The following is a 21,051-nucleotide window of genomic DNA, read 5'->3' on the forward strand; positions in this document are numbered from 1 at the left end:
AAATAAAAGTGACAACAGGTACACTGAAGAGGCAACCGTAAGGGTGGTTGGGGAGTATTACCATCAGAAGGTCTTACAGACCTCCACGTGCTATGAAGTATCGGGATGAAATCCTCAGATCTATTGTCAGATCTTTTACTGGTGCAGTGCAGAGCCCTCCTTGTGCATAATACCTGACCTCATGTGACCAGAGTGTGTAGGCAGTTTCTGGATGATGCCATTGACTGGCCCTCACGATCCCCAGACCTAAATCCAGTTGAGAACCTCTGTGATCTTATGAATCCGAAGCAAACCTTTCAATGATCAATGTCACATTATTTTATTCTCACAAAAATATGAAAAGTATATAATTGAAGAGTTTTAGTTTGAATATTTTGTGCATTGTGATTGAATACAGTGTGATTTAGGTGTTCCCTTAATTTGAGCAGTATATTAACTCCCATTAACTAAATTAAATCTTAAGATTACATTAATGTTTCGTAACTTTCTGAATGTCATTATAAATCATGTAATGACTATTAATATTGAACATCAAAGTGGTGATGTTTCTTAAAAAAAAAGATATACAGAGCACAATTCATTGCAAATTCACTGATCATTGGCTGTTTTTTTACTGATTATTGGCTGATGTATATCAGTCCATCTCTACCATATGTTGACCCAGACTAAACTACACAATTTTTGCACCTTTTGCATTCACTTTAGGGGGGAAAACTTCAGAATAGAACATACAACTTTTATCAATCCGGGGAATGTGCACAATTTTAAATGATTGGTTTATGGATTTGCAAGTCTGTAACTGAAAAATACCTTCAGACAAACACGATACAGTGGGAGGAGGGGAAAAAAAATCCCCAAATGTTTTATTAAGTATTTGAATGTATATATACACATTTTTTACAAGACTGATACACAAAACCACATTAAGTCACCAAAAGGACCCTGGATAAGTCAAAACAAACATAAGCAGCAATTTTTGTTTCCCCCTTTTGACCCCACAAATTTAAAGCAGTTTGTCTGTGTGAACTATGCAGTGCTGTAAAACATGCAGTTTATAGAATTTGACTTGAGTTTGTGATGAGTGGTATTTAAACAGGTTTACTTTGTATGTAAAATGTGGTTGTGGTCAATTAGAGGATTCACAAAGATCTATGTAGTCAAGTATCAAAAGTAACAAGTAACCCTCCCCGTCTGTTAAACGGTGCATTTTCTGCATTGCAGTAACAATTTCCTTCTCTAGAGAAGTCAAGTGGATCATTTCAGAGGTGAGAGTAAGTCACTTCTGCAAACGATTGGCACTCAATTTGTGGTTTGGAAAAATGATTTGGGGCGTGATTTTCAAAGACAAATTGGTGCTGTGGTTTAATACTGAACTCGCCTCTATAGCTGTAATCAAAAATTCAACTTGTAAATATAATACTAATGAAATTAATTACTTTGCACCTTAAGATGGTCATTGAAAATAAAATCATTTTGTTCCCAAAAATTACGTAAAATTATATTCAAGTGTACACGGGCTGTGATGTTTGATGACATTAATGATTGACGGGGAAAGAGGACACAATCCCGTGGTTTAAGGCTAGCTTCATTTCAAATGATTTAATAAAGCCGTCTGTTTTCATTAATATGCATTTATCCCCGAAGCTATGTCATGCTGTCAAGGTCTCACCATAGCCAAAGTATGCTCTCTATCCACCTACAAACAAACAAAGAGTGGACAGGGAGTAGTGGTGACTGTCTATGTAAGATGCACAGAATTTGTTTATCGTATGTAAATCATAAATGATATAAAGCTCACAAATGAACAATGCTATGGAATATAAGTATAAAGAGCAATAAAAACCCTGCTTGAACCTCCTTCCATTGCACATCTTTATCAAACGCCATCTTTGTAAATTACGTACTGTATATTAAAAAAAGGCCCCCCAATACTGGGGCATTACGGTGTAATACAGCCATGCATTTGTAATTCCAACATCCCTACATTCTTTATCCATCTTCTCTACATTCTGGATCATGGATAAACACGGTCACCACCTGTGTCTTTTCTGTGCTCCATCCATTCACTGGTCCAATAATCTGGATAAGTTTTGTGCCATCACTGTAATTCACTGACTTTCATTTACAACAATAAGGACGGTACTTAAACCCATATGGAAAAGACTATGCTGTATAACCAAAAAGAGAACTCAACCAGTCTTATCCTTCCATCCCTTGTTGTATCAATGTACACATTCGACTATCCGACCCAAAAAAATAGATTTGATCGTTTGAATCATCACTGCTCTTAGATAGCAAGTTTGGTCAGATTCTTGTCACATTACATGGACCGGTCGTTGTTAACTGTCAGATGAATCACGTCCAGTAAAAGGGCAGCTCCAAAGGACCATACTTTTAAAGATGACCCTACATCAACCTCATGAGGCACAGCTTTCCACTTTTTTTGTATCAGCTGGCCTGTGTGGTCCGTAGGGTGGTTGACCCACAGCCGTTTCCATTTTTGTTGGCTCCTGAGGGTATGAGGAAGCCCTGTTGTAACCCTACAGGAGGTGCTGTGGGTGCCAGCGGACCCACCTGAGCCCACTGCTGCGTGTTGTAGTTGGGGCAGGGGAAGGTGTACTGGGGATTGTTCATACACAAGGAACCCTTCCGCCCATTCGCAGGGTTGATGGTGGCTGGCATTTGGCCGGCCATAGAGCACAGCTGACCTGGTAAGGAGAATTTACGCGGCAACATCTGACGAGGAAGATGGTTATTAGTTCACAAATATAGAGCAACCTAATAAATGAGGTCAAAATGGTTTGGGTTGTTTTTTGGACCGTAGAGAGGTTTAACGTACATGATGGCCTTGTGCATTCTCTTTGGAGCCTTTCTTCACCTGTGGCATGTTGTTCTTGGCATCTCTGGCCCAGTTATCGACAAGCTGATGGAGGTCATCTGTGAATGTGCACGTGCGTGGCAGATTAGCAGCAGGTGCTTGATCTTGTTCATGGCTGTGTCCATTCTCAGTTTTGTCTAGGCTTGTGTTGCCTACAAGTTAGAATATTCATTGATCAGATCTTATGCGTTAGCTCTTTATTAATCATTTTTTTTACATTCTATCTAAAAACACTAACGAAAGTCATACCTTCACTGTGAACATTTGAGCCCGGAACGGTTTCTGAAGTTTTCTTTACAGTGGCTGACTGGTTGACTGAATTTTGACCGCTATGAACGACTTGTTTGCCCCCTAAACAAAACCAAAACAACTTGATGTACAATAGGCTTCAAGCCATTTGTTCACATTTGATGTCACCAAATATTACAGTTAAAGGTAAACCAATAAGTTTCATACCTTGTTGAGCAGAACTGGCCTGAGAAACACCGCTACGGCTCGACTTATTCCCCTTGCCCTTAGCAGGTCTGCGCCTGCCTCCTGTCATGGCTATGGTAGGAGGGACCACCATAGAGGGCAGCGTTTTGCCCAGACCTTTAAACAGTTCTTCAATCTCCTTTTTCTGTTTATTCTGCAATGCCTGGATCTCGACCATATGTCTGCACAGAAATTAATGAATGTAAATACATAACATGAAAATTGCTTTTTAACACTATGCCATTATCAGACCGAAGACAGACTCGAGGCATTGACACCCTTAAAAGAAACTGAAGTCTCACCAATTAAGAGTCAACAAACACAAGTTTGTGATATCAATATACACAGGTTTCTAGGACATGGTGTACCTTTCCCTGAGCTTGTTCATCTCTTGCTTCAAGCCCTCATCCTCTGGTTCCGAGTCGTTGTCGCTGCTGAGGTAGTGATTGGTGATGGATGTGCTGGATGGAGTCTTCTTCAGCTCTTTAGTGGTGTCCATTCCCTCAGCAAAGTCTACAGAGGATGACTTGTCCTCTGCTGCCTTCACAGAGAAGCGTCCCACTTTGATGTCAGTGCTGGATGTTACCTGAAAGCGACCAACTGTAGTGGTACCTGGGACGGATTCAGGACCATACCTGGGCAGGGTCTGAGATTTATGAACAGTGTTTTCAGGGCTAGAAACCGATGGTGATGAAGATGAGGAGGATGATGTTGAAGTGGGAGTGATTGAGGAAGAGGAGCCTACGACTGCTGGATCTGGAGCACTGCCTGAGTCCTGATCGCTGGCCACAGACACCTAAGTGTAGAGCAAGTCCATTTGTGAACATGTTTGCCAATCATATGAGTCATGTTGTAATTCAAAATAATGGCCTGCGCTGAAAAGTCCTACCTGAAATCGTCCAACTTTGATCCTGTTATCAGGTGGTGATGTAACTGGCTGGTTTTCATCATTGATGGTTATTCCGTCTGGTTGAACTACACCCACCGAGGTCTTCAAAAGAGAACGTTTATTACAGGGAAGGATAAAAACATAAATGCCAACAAACCATTGAATTTTGAAATTTAGTCACCTGTTGTCTTTGTGGGAAAGGCTCTGCAATTGATGTCTGAACAAGGTTTGTAGGTGTTCCCGCCTGTCCCATCGAGGCAAAAGCACCAGGTGCAAAGTTCCCACTGGAATTGAGAGACAAACAGGAAGGTGTTCCATGCCCACTGGAGGCCAAGCCTGAAGCATTTGTACTGACAGTGTTGGGTGGTGAGGACGTCTCTCCATCGGCTTGATTGGAATTCTGGGAGGTGTCTTTGAAAAGCGACCGCAGCTTTTGATCCAGAGCGTGAATGTCCTCGATTCCAGGTGGCTTGCCTTGGAATCACCTTCACCCTCTGCTGACTGCCCCATAGAGACAGAAGACGTGCCGACTTGAACCTCCTGGATGCCAGTTAACGTTTGATCTCCACCAGATGGAAGCATTAAGTTACCAATCTCAACCTGCTGACCCACAGTCGGTGCAGAAGGAGTAGGAAGTGACAGTCGACGCTGTGTTGGTACCTCAGGTGGTGCTGGGGAAGGTGAAGTCCTTCCTGTTCTGGTTTGTTGAGTGGTTATGGGTGGAGATGTGGAACCTTGAGCGCTGACAGCTGGTGCAGCTGGAACAGGGCTCTGGTATGATGGCTGAGAAGCAGGAGGGATACGGGTCTCCGTAGGAAGGCCTCCAGTTGTGGCTGGTATCACGGGAATTAGTGCAGAACTAGGGGCCAAAATGGTTTGATCCTGCTGAACACCGCTGGCTGAAGTGGAGTCAGGCCCTAAAAGCGAGGATGGAACAAAATAAGTCTGCATGCTGATATGTTGAAATATCACATACTGCTTTTGAAATGTATAAATCAGACCTGGTACTGAATCTTCAAATGATGTGTTGGCTGAAGGTGGACCAAAGAATGGATCCCGTAGGCGTGCTTCAGGCACTGGGCTTACTATAAAGCGGCGGCCTGCTGAGTGAACAACTTGAGCAGCCACACTAGGTGGAACACCTTTTCAAAAGGAAATTAGAAACAAACAAATATTAGTTGAAACAACTTAATGGATTGGGTAAAAACAAATAGCAAAACACTGTAAACTACTTACCAGGAACACTGGAAGTTGACATTTCAGGCATTTGCGGACCCAAATTACTGATCACCTAAAGTGAAGTGAGTGTTATACATATTGATAGTCAGTGTAAACATTGCGTCTCAAGATGTTCTTGGCTGTATTTAAATGTAAAATAATGGCACATACCTGTGGTTGGCTGTTTTTTGGAGCTTTCTGATCTGCCATCTGAATGACCTCTTGAACCCGCTCAATGAAGGACTCCCGCTCACTCTCCAGGATAAAATCACTTTTGACCTAAAACACAACTCAAACCTTTTGAGAACTGTTCATCTTCAGTATATACAAAACCAAAAATCATCTTTTTACCATAATTTCAGCTATTTCTACAGGATTATCTCCATCCAAATCAAACTTGAATGTCACCATCTTCCTGTTGTGGGTTTCTAGCTGACATTCAGCAACTCGGTCACCTTTGTTAGAAATCTACAAAAACAAATACAAAAGACCAAAAACCAACATGTTAGTTAATTGACATAATAATTCTGTACTTGTAACCCAATTGTATGTAATGTAACGTAATGTGATTGAAACGACTAAAACAGTGTAAAATCTGATGCTTTTGATACTTACTTCCAGCACATTGAGTTTGACTTTGGATGTCTTTTCGTGACGCGAGCGGCTGCGCACGGAACGGCGCTGTGGTCGTTTCATCGAGCGCCCCTCATGCCTGCCTTCATTTCCATCACTCAGGCCAGATGCAGCATCAGAGTGACCGCTAAAACAAACACAAAAACCAAAATCAGTTTGCAAACTTCTTGATCATTGGTTTAGAACCCTGGAAAGCTTTCCTCAAAAGCCTCAATTTGTTTTTGACAGAATAAATAAACACTCATACGGATTGTTTGACACAGGTTTAGTGACTTATCATGAAAATTTAATTTTATAGTGAACAACTGGGCACTCAAATTAAAACAAACATGCGATATAAAAAAATGAGCCTTACCTCTCTGTGGAGGCTGGAACAAGACTTTGAGGTTGTGACTGCTCTGCGGGCTGTGGTTGGGACGTGCTTAAAGATGCCTGCAAGAGCAAATCAATAGGGGAAAATTATAAATGAAATAAAAAACATACATACAGAGTAAAGATATTTGTTGAGACAAACTATAGTGACAGACAACAAGGTTGTAAATCTTGAGGTCACAGAAACATGACTTTACACAGGTGGTGCATGGATATGAAGGGGTTAAGCAAGAGTTGCCTAGTTAGTAGCTTCCTCTGGTATCAGTTTCAAAATATATATCCTTTTAAGTAGTTTAGTGAATTTAAGCAAATGTTTTTTTAAAGCGCCCTGCAATGGTGTTCCATGCATTCTGACTTCTTTACAATGTTAAACGTGCCGTTTTCTCATGCTTAAAATGGTCAACTTGTCAAAAAGCGAGTTGGGCATATTATGTAGTATTCTGTGCTCAATACATTCCCCCAGCGATCGTACAAGTTTCAAAAAGTTTTTAACGCACATATAAAACTGTTCCTTAACAGTTTTTCTTAGTCCCGTATTGGACAATTCTCCCGGAAAAGCATGCGGCAGCAAGGAGAGCAATGGAAGGAGCATGGGCAGACGTCACTTTCACTTGTGTGCAGAAGAGAGAGAGAGAGCATACGTTTGCAAAGTTTTTTTGTTCACTGCATTTGGTTGATGAATGTTATATAAACAGTGGATTTGTAGATCGTTTGAAACTGATATATGGAGCCGTCCCTACGCTAAAAGATGCAGGATATGAACCACATGCGGTGAGTGAAACTGATTGTTGGCAATGGGTGAGCATGTACTTAAATTCAGCCAACCCCTCCCCCCCGCACGCGCCGTATCTTTCTTTTATAAATGTGATAGTATCTTTGAAGAGTATTTCGTTCCAAGTATGCAAAACTACTCTACAGGTACTCAACATTAATATGAGAACGTCAGAAACCGCATACATTACGGCAGCTTAAATCTGGGTGAGAATTAAAATCACTAAATAACCATTAATCTACACATCACAGCATAAGGCACAGCTAGTACCTGACAGGTATGATATAGAAAATAGAGCTGTTCAGCATTCGGAGGTGGTGAGAAAACAGGAGGGCTGTGTTGGCATGCTCTTATCTGACAAGCAATTGAGTGCAGTGAGCATGCAAGAAAGGCATGAAAACAAGATCAAGATCAGCGTGTGACAAAATGACAGAAAAGAATCAAAGGATTGACAAAAACAGGATGTTGTGTATAAACCACAAAATATTGATCGGCATAAACTCCACAACCCAGCATTTAAAGGTTTGTTGTGTCAGCCACCAGAGGGCAGTACAAAATACCTGTAAGACTTGAGGATCCTGCAGTGTCTGGCATCCTGAGGTGCTGCCACCCTGAGGTGTCTGATGGTACTGCAGGGGGGTGACGGGCTGAACACCAGGTGGCAGAGAGGATGGCTGACCCATAACCGGAAAGAATAGTGAGTAGGGATAATAGAGTATGTGTACAAATTACTAGTTTATGTTTGACTAAAAACATAATGAGAACATGGTGTTTATGTGTACCTGTGGTGAGGGTGCAGTTCCATTCTGAGGGGTAGGGCCCGGGGTCAAAGTACTGTACTGCTGCACAGGGGCCTGTACTAGGGGCTGTGACTGATTTGAAATTGATAGAAAATGTACAGAACTTTAGCATGTAAAGCTTAAAAGGTGTAGATGTACATGCATTCACAAAAAAGTAAAAGTAAAAAACTACAGATGAAGTGTCTCACAGCGCTTTGTGGATGAGTCATGGTATGCTGTGTGGGCAGCTGTGGCTGCAGATCAGGCAGCAAAGAACTGTAAGACGTGGCTGGCTGACCAGAATGAGACTCTGGAAAACTCACGGGCCCTTGGAGGTCCACAAAACCCACAGCTGTGAGATTAAAAGAAACTGTCATCCGATTTGATTTAACATACAAACTCAAACACATGTTTGACGTGGCAGGAAAATACCAAACTGAGCAGAAAACAAAAGCAAAGGTTACTGACTAGAAACGGAAGCTCCCGGCTGCTGTATCTGCTGGTGCTGGTCAGCTTCTTCTGTCACGGGAATGACTGGAGCCCCAGCAGGTCCAGGGGGATTAGTAGTGGTGTGTGCCCCAGGCTGTGGAGTATCATTCTGAGCATGGGTCCCCCTCTCCTCCTCCATCTTCCTTTTTTCCTGCTCCTCTCTTACATGTTTTCTTTGCTCTCTCTTACGGGATATCAGGGACACTCTGTCCTTTATGGCCTTTGCGATGGTCTTGTGGTCAGCCTCGCAAATGTAGCTCGAATCAACCTGGAGAACAGATTAAAACCCAGATTAAGACCAAAGTATAACCGTTTAATAATAAGTGGCCACAATGTACCGCAGATGTTTTGTCATTTTAATAAGGGGATAAAATCCAGAACGTTATAATATTCATGTTTGAATAAACAACTAGTCATAGGGACAAGGGATGTCTAGAACTTTGTCTTAATGGCATCCAAATTCTGTGATTTGGCAGAAGTCTGATCAATTATACAGAAGGACAAACCATGTAAAGATCTAGAATTTTGTTCCTAAAAATCCACATATTTTTACCATTTCTTGTGCAACATCATCTGGGTTATCTTTATTCAAGTCAAAGGAAAACTCAATGGCTTCGTTCTCCTTGTATTTCCCTTTCAGTTTCTTTACATCCTCGATACGGAGCAATAACTTAATAGCCACCAGCTCTCCATCATCTTCCTCAGCCAGCTCCACGCGGACTCCAGTCTCCTCCTGGAAAAAGGCGTGGCTTAGAAGGTCCTTGATGCAATACCTGGAGAAGAACAGAAAACGGCTCAGATATACAGCAAGTAATCTATAACTACATTTTAAAATACGGTGTCTACTTGACTGTTCAACTCAATTCAATTTTATTTATATACAGAATACAGTACAGTACATGGTATTGAAAGAGTAAGACCATTCCAATAAAGCAATGTTAAGGGAATTTACAGAACCCTTAGCTAAACTTATATCAGTAGTCTCCCTGTGAGCATGCCAACACGGTTCAGTGGCGAGGAACCAAAACTCCAGTGATGAAGAAATGGAGAAAAAAAACCTTGGGAGAAACCAGTCTCAGCCGTGAGGCCAGGTCTCCTCTGATATGTTACAGCTGATCTCAGTTAAATTAGCTCTAACTGAAGATTGTCTCACCTCTCATCTTTAATCTGACGTATACAACCCTCGATGATCTCCTTCACCTCCGGAATAGCCACCTTGTCGAAGCTACCAGGCTTCACCCCCTGTAAACACATCACATTGGAAACAATCAAAGCTGTTTTGCTTGAAGAAAAATGTCGTCTTGCTGTGATTTTTAGGTTACGTGCAAATCATATATTAAAAATAAATTAAACGCTGTTTCCTCCAGATTTCAATACTCTGCAATGATATTCTGAGCTCTTTGGGGTGGTTTCCCGGACAGGGATTATTTTAAACAAGGACTAGGCCTTAGATAAATTTGGATATTAAGTCATTTTAAAAGACAGATCACAAAAAAACATTTCTGGTGTGCATCTCGAGACAAAACATTTGCACTGATTTGTTTAAAGATGTGGTATAATTTGGTAAATTAGTATGGGACAAGTTTTAAGACCTGTCAGGGAAACCACCCCTTTAAGTTTAGTTTTTAAATGTGCATCACCATTGACATTTTACAATAAACTATGTTCATCTCATTTTTAAGTGAAATATTGAACATAAAAAAAAAAAGATTGAAACAAAAAAGACTAATTCTTGGCTTGAGACTATCGATACAGTAATGAAAGGTAAAACCCCACCCGTTTATTTAAATTTACTATAAAACCTGTATTCTGACAACAATACCAAATTACACCAGTTTGCTACCTCTGAATGACCACGACATCAGCATATCAAGTATTTACTAGAATTACTGGTAAAGTGAGAAAAAAAAAAAAACTTACCACTGTGTGAGAAAAAAGCAAAAAGAAAGTACCCTCAAGACGGGGCAAAAAATAAAAGAGAAACTTAAAACAGTGCAGCAAGCAGGGTGAGAGTGAGTGTGCGTGGGCTCTCTCCCTCTGCCGGTGGACTGAGGGGTGAAGACTTACGCTGGTGACTCTGCGATAGATCTGAGCCGCATTTTGACACTCGGAGTACGGGTACTCAGAAGTAGCCATCTCCAGCATACACATCCCAAAGGCATATACATCCACTGACTCGTCATACTTCTCCTCATACATCTCAGGCGCCATGAACTCAGGAGTACCTTAAATTAAAAGATCATGGTTCAGAACTCTCTCAGTACCCTACTACACCCTCTCTGTGAAGAGATGAGAGGAAGGTGATGCTGTCGCTGTAGGCCCGCACGAGCAAAACCTGCGAGAAAAGAGAGAGGTGGAGGGAAGGAGAGCAAAAGGGGGGAGAGGAAGTAAAAAAATAAAAAGAAAAACTGCCCTCAGTTAGACAGCAATGATAAGAAGCCCAAGTTTCCCCACGTAAGACCTTCAAGGGCATTGGAACTGGAGCACAGAACTCAACCTCGAGGCCTTGACTGACCACATGACTCTTTAAAATGTAGATTATGCATTTTATTGAAATAAAACTGGATTTTAGACCAGATTGGGAATCACTTTGAGAAGGTTCAAATGAGTCCATGGTCAGGGGCCTTTACCACAAACCAAACCAGAACATTAGCTATGGAAAAAAATACTTTTCATTTCACACACCTACCTTTGGGTAAACCTGTGAAGAAACGTGTTAAAGCTCAAATGTGTCCATAGTTTACAGAGAAGTGAGATTCTGTGCACCAGTTGATTTAGTAACAAAGTTACCCATTGACAAAGGTCTCACACAGACAAACTTCATTTTTATATATATAATAGATTCAGACTGATGTGTGTCGCAATACTGGTGGACTTACCAGACTCATTTTCTGCATACTTACTGTCTGTACTGCAGTACACTAAATAATCCTTAAAGCAGAATAATGGGTCACCTGAAATTAGAGCCTAAGGCTTCCAGAACAGAACAAAAACCACAAAAAAAGAAAGACTCAAAGCTAAAAGTATGAGGGAGATGAGCAGATAGTATAAAGCTTTGCGCTTCAGACATTTACACATTGAAAGAAAACAAGAATGTCCTTGTGGGGGGAAAAATGAACAAGTTCATTAGCATCGTCATCATTAAATCATGGTTCACCGAAGAAACAGACCACAAATTTCCAAACCAGAGCAAAGATCACTCACGGTACCTGCCAGCCCAGGGCTCAGCTCTAGCTCTAGCGTGATCCTTGATCAGATCAGGTTTCCCTGCAGACGAGTCAAAATACAGCTATGCACGTAACAGCGCCAGAACTACTTACTCTTTCTGTGGGTACCTGAAATGTGGCCTGTTACTCATTGACAATAGAAGAGAGAACAAAACTAGCTGTGAACTAAAGTGTGCTTCAAGAATTCAGCTTCCGTAAAGCGGGAGCCCTGGTTTGCTGCGGTTCGAGCGGTCAGGGAAACGCTGTGGTCTGATTTCTCACCACACTGGTATTAAAACTCGCTTTGAAAAGAAGCAGAAGAAAAAGAAACTTTGGGAAAAAGAAACATGGAATGAAGGATTCACTTCTCCCCGGACCACAAATTTCGAGCAGCCAAATTGACACGAGGCGGTTACGCGGTGGCAAATACTTAACCGTACCTATGACACTTTTGGCAAAGGACGTCCTCTTGAGGGTGGCCAGACCCAGATCTCCGATCTTGACTGAGCCGGTAGGGCCGGTGATGAAGATGTTGTCGCACTTAAGGTCCCTGTGGATGATGGGAGGCGACCTGGTGTGTAGAAAATGAAGCCCCTTCAGGATCTGTCTGCACCAGCTTCGCAGGACTTTGATCTTCATCTCCTTAAACCGTTTAAGATACCTGCACCCAGAGCAAGCATACAGGAGGGATTGATGACACAATCTTTTTGAAACGCATGACGGGAACAAATAAAACCCTTATGTATGTGGCTTACGTCTTGAGCGTGCCAGATGTCATGAGTTCAGTCACCAAGACAATACACTTCCTCCCTTTCAAGAAAGACTCCCAGGAGTCATAGAAGCGGACTATGTTTGGATGTTGAAGGCCTTTCAGCATTCCGGCTTCCTCTTTAAAACGCTGCCTCTCTGACTTGGACAACTTGCGATCCTGAAAAGATTTTTATTTTTGACATTACCATAAAGACAAGCTCAGCATAAATGTATTTTCATTTTTCCAAGAAGTGAAACTAACAAATGCTAATGTCACTTTCCGCTGTAAAAAAAAAAATTCACAACATTTATATCACATTTAGCCGCATATTTGAAACTTAAAACCTGTATGCGAGTTATATGTGACAGCAGTTGATCAAGTGAAACTATGGTGGCTGTGCTTAAAGGGAACCTCCGCCCAAAAATGAAACTTATGTCATTAATAACTCGCCCTCAAGTAATTTAACCTCCCTAGGACCTCGGTTTTTCCCCAGATCGCAACTTAAACTGAAACTGACCTATTTGTCAGACATGGTGACCCATACCTGGAATGTGACCTCTGCATTTAACCCATCCAGTAAGTAGTGAACACACGTACACCCCGGAGCAGTGGGAAGGTATCACTGCAGCACCCGGGGAGCAAGTGGGGATATGTTGCCTTGCTCAAGGGCACCCACCGGCCCTGAGAATCGAACCGGCACAAGTCCACCTCTCTAACCATTAGGCCATGACTCTTAAGGTAGTTTTGGAAGCTTTCTGACATTTATAGACCACTTACTCGGATTTGAGAATAGTATTGTTTATAGAATAAGGTTTCTTGGAGTGTTAATATCTTGTAAAGCCACTATGTTTCATCTGATAGATTGTATCTCAAATACACTAAATAAAACATGTAAAAAAAAGTTTAACTTTCAAATCCTTTTTAATTTGTAAATTTAGATTTGAAAAGAAGATGCTTCAGCGTGAGGGTACAGTAACCAGATCTATATTCACATTTCTAAAAGTGAGACAGTATAATAACCCACTGCTTAAAGGGATAGTTCACCAAAAGTGAAAATATATCATCATTTACAGCATAAAAGAAAATATTTTAAAGTATGTTGGAAATCAAACAACATTATATAGACACAAAACCACTAACACATTTCTTAAAATATCATTTTTTGTGATGCACAGAAGAAAGTATAAAATACAAGTTAAGAACTTGAATTTAGATTTTTGTTTGTACTATCCCTTTAAAGCAGGAAGCTATTCTGACACCTCTAGTTGTGATAGAAGCCAACAAAAACAAACAAAAAAAACAAAGAAGTACTTCCTTAAATGCACAGAAATTGAATTCCGCTGCGTAAAAAACATGTTTGTGGTTTCAGGTGGGGGAAATCCTGCTGCAAAACTTCTACTGCTGTCAAAGGTGACGGATATTTGCAGCAATCTGTGTCTGACTACAGCTATAGCAAAGCACTCAGTTGAGCTGGCGATTTTTTGCTGACCTACATTTGGTGCGGCCAGCTGCCATTTCTGGAATGAGAAACATTAAGTTGTGACTTGCCTTTGCCAAACCTAGCGGCACAGCCGTTCACCCCGAGCTAGGGTGAAAACTACAATAACCTCCCACATGACCAAACAACCCATTTAACAGTATTTAGCATATTGCCTTAAGGAATAAAAACCTTATGAATGGCGGGAGAGATGTCTGGGCGAGAGGTGTCCATGCATTGCGCCCCACCCTACAACAGACCTCTTCAAGAACTATTTAAAAAATGTGGTGTACTCTTTGGTCCGTGGGACCAGCCCGTGGAAGCGTTCTCCCAGAGGAGGGGCAGTCCATACGGTACACTGCAGTATGTGGATAAAGCTCCTGGCATGAGGCCTACTCACGTGTAAGGCCGCATACCAGGGCAGACAGGAGATAAGAATTTAAGATTAGCTGCTTTGGTTCAAATAACCAACAACGGGATCCAAAATGCACCCGGAATTACATTTAACAATGGATTAAATCACATTGTCCGGTTTAAAATCAGGATCATGCCATTGAATATTTATCTTGGGCTGATAATGTAGTTTAGCTGGTTAGTCAGAGTGCATAGTTCTTGGTGCTCACATGGGCCGAAAGGGAGGTTGGACATTCATATGCTTCATCTAGGAGCTAAAATTGTTAATCAGTGAGCACATGGAGCCACATGATTTGTGAACGTAATCTTTTTTAACGCATGAGCATCTTCAGCCACATCAAGAGGCATTTCTATATTAACCACGGTAGACCTTAACATTTATGCAACCCATTAAAACCACATTAAACACACATACACATATATATACACATACATACGAGTCTGTAGTGCAGATCAAGTTTTCTTGTTATTCTTTAGAGATGTAAAGACATTATTCCACTTTATACTAACATTACTAAACGGAACTGCACATTTTTTACAAAATACCAACGTATTAAACACACTTCCTGTGCACTTCCCCCATCTGCCATTGGTAAAACAAACAGATTGCCACAACCCAAACATATAACACCAGTTAATCCACTTTTGTTCCGCTGGCCCATTTGGGATGCTCAAACAAACACAGGTTTTGAAACCACAACTTGGGTGACTGTAGGCACATGAACATACGAATGGTTTTCTTATCCTAGCCTAATATATGGAAATATTAGACCCTTTCACTGTAAAATTTCGCATTGTAAGCATTTCACATTTTTAATCCATCAATGAAAAACAGTAACAGCATATAATAATAATTCCTTAACCAGTCTTTATAGTTTATACAGAGGTTTAAATGGATTTACAGAGATCCTGTAAAAGGATTCACATGCAGAGCAAAAGGCAAATGCGGGACAGCTGGAGACAAACTTAAGCAGTTGGAAAGTTAGCAGGACTGAGAAGATGATTCAATCAAGTGGCTAAATATTTTCACGAGCATTTCATGTTGTCATTTCCAGGTGAAAGTAAGGGTAAATACACAGACACCACTTCTCTAATACAAAAGAGAACTGTGGCCTATCGGAGATCCATTTTGTTCCTCAGTGACCTACTTATTTTTCAAATTTGTCCGTCATTTGAAAGAAAGGCGAGTAATGTGGGAGGGGAATATCCCAATGCTTAGCATAAGCACTGAAGACAGATGGCATTCTGGGGAAAAGTATGCAGCCCTTCCCTCAAACTCGCGACTTACAAATGATGCTCTATCGCACAAAACAGCCTGAGATATAAAAATAGTCATTACGAAATGAAATGAGAGAAGGCGCAAGAGAAAGTGATATAAAGAGAGGCTGAAAGCTAGGGAGGGAGAGAGAGAGAGGCTTTTGTTTCAACGTGGTAGCAGACTAGCCTGAAGGGCATGTGCAAAAGCTCACGTGATGTAGCCTTGTCATCTGCAGAAGATGTGGCAACGGGGGGCGGAGACAGAAGAAGAGACAAAGTCAAGCCTTGGCAAACCGGCTCACCACACTTTTTACATGAGATTACAAGTGCTTTAGTGGTTAAACTTGACCCACTTTTGAAACTGCACTTTAATGTGGCACATAAACATATAAAACGGTTTTGGTTGACTTCCTCTCATTGCTGCTACGTGATATTAAAAAAACAAGGGATGTTTCTGCATGCTAAATTAGAATTAGAAGTCGAGAAGTGGGTCACACAACTATGAGCCAGTGTTTTTCCAACAGAAGCCCTGTTGCCATGTGGCCTTCTACTGATGTTTTGTGTTTGCTAAAAGTACCATGGCTGTGGACATTACAGTGACTGCTTATGGTTTTATTGTATCATAAAATAATAAAAATATAATTTCATACCATTTTCTTTATGTAAACATAGCCAGTAGCGTTTAAATATAATCCCATAAACTCATGGTGCATTTACAGTACAAAGACTACCAAAACGTACTAATTTTGTGAAGATAAATGGGAGCAGAATACAATGGTCTCAAACTACATTTTATATAAATTAAACGTTTATAATGATAGACTCACTTCTAACTATGTGTCAGATGTAAGTTTACAATACAAACATGATGGTCGAATTCATCTAGATTCTACACCAAATCCCAATTAGGAAAGAAAGATTTTCTTTCCAAGATGGTATTACAATACTGGGGCCTCAGCCAATAAGCAAAACAGCTACAAAAACACTGGCCAAATGCCAAATGGGTTAAGTGTCAGGGGTGTGTGCACTCCAGTGGTGTGACAAAAGGACTTGTAAAAGTGTCTATGTCTACATTTTCTAAAGGGATCACTAAGAGGAAATAGACAAATTAAAGATTACCAAGATGATGACACATCACACGTGAAGGCGTAGGTAGGGCCCTGAAGATAAAGTCAAACTGCACAGTCACAAGACTGTCATTATAAAAGCTACAAGTTGCCGATCTGAAAAATTCCCAGGCCACCGTTGTCGAAGGTTGTATAGCAGGGCTAGTCAACTGGTGGCACGCGGGCCACATGCGGCCCGTCAATCATCTTTACCTAGCCCGCCTTAACATATCAAATAAGTGGAGTCTTTAAGAAAGTGTGCTATAAATGCACGTCCTCCTGAGACACAACATCCCTAAAAGTCCAAAACGCTGCTACATTCGTAACGAAAGTAATTCCCGCTCGTCATAATGATTAACGTCTTATAAAGCGATTTGATCGTTCAGTCCAAGAAACGTAATGTTATTTACAACTTTATAATTAGCAATGCATTGCACAGCCACAGGCAATCGGTTTGCGAAGGCGATAGGTTGCGTTCTAAAATGCGTTTTGTACCCTTGAAAGTAGGCTAACTGTAGGAAGGGTACAGCGTGTGAACGATTGTCTCAGATAAGGGTAAAACTGCGGGTTTTTTTTTATTACTGCATTTATTATGTATAACGGCTATATTTACGAAAAACAGCTGTTCATCTTCCCCCAGAACTCGCACTATACAAAGGCTCTGCCCTATAAGTGTTGGGCACATGAATGCGCTTGGAATTCATCCGATGATGTGATAATCGTGTTCAGTTTCTTGCACAGATCAATTGACTCGCTTTATAAGACGCAAATTTAACGTCACAATAGGCAGGGATTACTATTGTGTTGAATGTATTTGCGTTTTTTACTTTTATTGATTTGACTTTAATTAATTCAACCAAATATCTTCATAAATATCTTCTTGAAAAAACAAAGCACCCACATCTTGGATGTATTGGAGGACTGTGGGTGAGTAAATTAGTAGTGATTTTGGGGTAAAGTAACGCAAAAAAGGAAAAGACAAAATCCCTTTTAATTTAATATCATGAAACGGCACAAGTACTGGTGGATGTTTTAATATATGGCCTATAAGTAACAGCAACAAAAACAGCATAAAAGGAACAACAGGCAATAAATAACAGAAAAACTAAATAACAGAAGAAATGAGGATACGTTAAAAAACGGGCCCGCATCCCATTTACACTTTTGGAATCTGGCCCTCAAAGAAAAGTAGTTGAAGACCCCTGCTGTATAGTATGAGTTTATCTAATACTAGGTTCAAATAGCAGATCAGATAGCGATTTACCACCTCATTCAACAAGAGGCTCAACAAGGACAAATACTGCACTTTGTCATCTATGAATAAGTGATTATTCATACTTTCGATGACGTGCTGGCCTTCCCAACAGAGGAAAACACCTAGCTCAACAGAATAACATTTAAACGCATTCATTTAGCAATCATTTTATTCAAAGCTAGCTACTTCAAAACACAACAATCTTTTGCTTACCTGCAACTCACACCATGCCACCTCCACAGTGGTTTCAGTATCCAGACCCTTGTAGACGGTCTTGAAGGAGCCACGTCCAATCTCAATGTCGAATTTTAAAAAGCGCCCATCTGGAGACGTCCCGACCGCCTTTGTCTCCACTTCCTCAATGTCATCCTGCTCCTTCTTCTCTGCTTGTCGCAACTCAGCCTCCGCTCTTGCCTTCTCCTTATCTTCTTTATCCTCTTCTTTCTCACCCGGAAGTTTTCCATCAGTCCCATCTCGAGATATCAGTGAAGCAGCCAAACACGGTGGTTCTACGGAAAGAAGCTGTCTAGCCTGCTCGTTGGAATCGATGACCACTGACTGTGACTTTATTGCTACCTCCACACTGACATCATCTCCTTGTTCGTCAACATTCTTCTTTATCGATGCAACTATCTCCCTATCGAGTGCAGCTGGTGGTGCGACTTCCAGGGCAGGGGGTTCAGATACAGGAGCAGGGCAGTCCGCTGGGGTGGCTAGGATACAGTTCTTGCTGGGTAGCTCCAGCGCCGTGGCATTGGAGTCGTTGATGACACTACGACGAAAAAAACGATGCTCAGCCTTCAGAATTTCACGCTCCATGGTTTTCCGACGTCGGACCTCCACACCTGGATGCTCTCCCACCTGCGAGTCCGAGCTGAAGCCGTTGACGTTCTTTGTAGGGGGGGATAGAAACTTCATCATCTTGTCGTCGATATTTTCGGACATTTCTTTACTCAGTGGAGTATGCGGTTGGGTCACACCTTATAAACTAGTCTCGCAACCATGAAAAACCAGCAAGTAATATTATGAATCAAAGTAGACTCTGAAAACCTCTCTCAAACTTTCGTTCAGATAAAGTCAATGCTTTTGCAAACCAAAGTGTTGGTGAGAATCACAGGGAGCGCTCTGTGATAAAAATAACGCAAGATCCACGCACAGATAAAAATACGTTGATGATGATATACAGGAGCTCTTATGTTCAGCTCACCCATTCTCTTAAGAACATAGGGTTGCATTCAATCCACATAGGGGGTCATGTGAGGGGGAAGGCCAGTCGCCTGCTGACAAATGTAATGATCACTTTCAAAACCAAGGTCGTGCCAGGGCACAAAGTTTAACCCTTCTGATTCACTGAAAGAGACAAAAGAAAAGGGTTTAGTTGATAGAAAATGTACACATTAGAGAAAGCAGAACACGCTGTGAATTTTACAATTACTTTCCATTAAGAATCACTTCTCAAGTTTACTTCGATCAGAAAGACTGTACTATTATTTATACAGATAATCCACAGTTATTACTTTAACAATGTCATACTGTAATTTTAAGATAAACACTAGAAGGAAGTTACAGGTCAGGTTAAACCCTTTAGGCAAATCGTCATCTTTCAGACCAGTAACGTTAAATTCGTCATCCAACTTGAATATTCCTCAGTTTTAAAACACAAAGACAGCAACACACCCTATACATGCGTTTTCGTAAAAACAATTGAAGTAACAACTCAGTCGATCAAAACACAAACTGTACGTTATCTTTCTTGACTTGAACGGTGACCATATGTGAAAGCCAAGAATCAGTAAATAAGACTCGTCCTCGCAATCACCATACAATAAATGAAACACGACATTAAAAACTTTAATCCACATATTTAACATATTGTTTAACGTTACAGTAGGACGAGACGATATATACAACTAATGAACCAAAGTAAGCTTAAATGTTACGTATAACATACAAATTCTGTCAGGAACAACGTTCAAGTGAAAATTCAAACTTACCATAACGTTACATGTCGTTGTTCTCAGTTGTCGGAGAATGAGAAACGGCCAGGTTTAGCCGGTAATTCCCCTAACGCGAGAGCTCCGGTTTGAAAATAACGTAAAAAAATGCGCGACGCAGACTGACGCGGAGTCTCGACGCTAATTGTACCGAATAAACTGAACTTTCTTCGATAAAAACTAACTAAGTTAGTAAACGGCGGTTACCAACCGCTGCGCGTTCAAACCGACTCGAGCGAAACTGCGAAGTTCGAACGTCAAACAGTAAAACAGCGTGCCGCTTCCGCTAATGGTTGCTCGCGAGACTGCAGACGGAGCGGCTTCTCTTTGTTATTCCCGTTCAACTGACCTCGATTCATCTTCCTTGTTCGCTCCTCTCGTGCATGACGTTGCTCGTGGAAACGATGCTTTTAAAGTGGACGTTGAAATATTTCCATCGACGGGACGCAGAATAATGAGCGAAAAGCCTCGAGACTGTCCATTTACGCCGACACGAAACTTGGCTTTGGGTGCAGCACGCGAGCGCTGCGAGGCTCTTTTGTTGACACCGACTGATCCCCCACGAATGTCGACGATGTGCACGCGCGAGGTTCAATGATGCGCGATCTGCATGCCATCGGTTCTCTACATTTTTATCATCGCGTAAATACGAACGAACCGTTTTGGTGTGCAACAATAACCCCGACACTGTGTCCACTCCCCCTGCGTGTCTTTATCCGAATAATCTCAGTTAGAATAGAGCGCCCCCTGGTGACGCATTGAGCTGACTAGATCGAACCCCGCCGACTGGCGTTTTACGTCTGTTGGTTTCTATAAATTGACTGGGAGGTGATAAAATGTAAATACTTCTAACCGTGCGCAAGAGGTACGAAACAGGAAGAGTTTAAACGAACCGTATGCACTAAGCCTGTTAAATTGCATAAAAGAAATGGACTGTATTTGTATTTAAACATTTGCCGTATATATTTCAAATATGAACACAAGTATTAACAGCATAAATACTGTGGCAGCCAGAACGTTGCTTTGGGTGTTTTATTACATTTTAAAAGCAGCACACTTAAAACGTCCAACTATATTTGTCAAGAAT

General features: G+C 41.3%; 1 protein-coding gene across 1 annotated transcript; it reads right to left on the reverse strand.

Moving 5' to 3' along the window:
- Nucleotides 1-828: 828 nt before the first annotated feature.
- wnk1a (WNK lysine deficient protein kinase 1a) lies at nt 829-20,643 on the reverse strand. The gene is given in 25 exon segments (XM_056740686.1): nt 829-2,736; nt 2,840-3,030; nt 3,128-3,229; nt 3,335-3,534; nt 3,721-4,148; nt 4,242-4,343; nt 4,423-4,707; nt 4,710-5,158; nt 5,243-5,383; nt 5,478-5,532; nt 5,631-5,738; nt 5,811-5,927; nt 6,075-6,219; nt 6,448-6,524; nt 7,797-7,910; nt 8,019-8,108; nt 8,225-8,367; nt 8,484-8,772; nt 9,058-9,277; nt 9,658-9,746; nt 10,572-10,729; nt 12,151-12,371; nt 12,466-12,638; nt 18,184-19,320; nt 19,965-20,643. Coding segments are annotated over 24 exon segments (4,917 nt in total). The 5' UTR covers nt 18,916-19,320; nt 19,965-20,643; the 3' UTR covers nt 829-2,448.
- Between the last annotated feature and the right edge of the window lie 408 nt (nt 20,644-21,051).

The sequence above is a fragment of the Triplophysa dalaica genome, chromosome 24, assembly GCF_015846415.1.
Source record: "Triplophysa dalaica isolate WHDGS20190420 chromosome 24, ASM1584641v1, whole genome shotgun sequence".
Taxonomy (NCBI): Eukaryota; Metazoa; Chordata; class Actinopteri; order Cypriniformes; family Nemacheilidae; genus Triplophysa; species Triplophysa dalaica.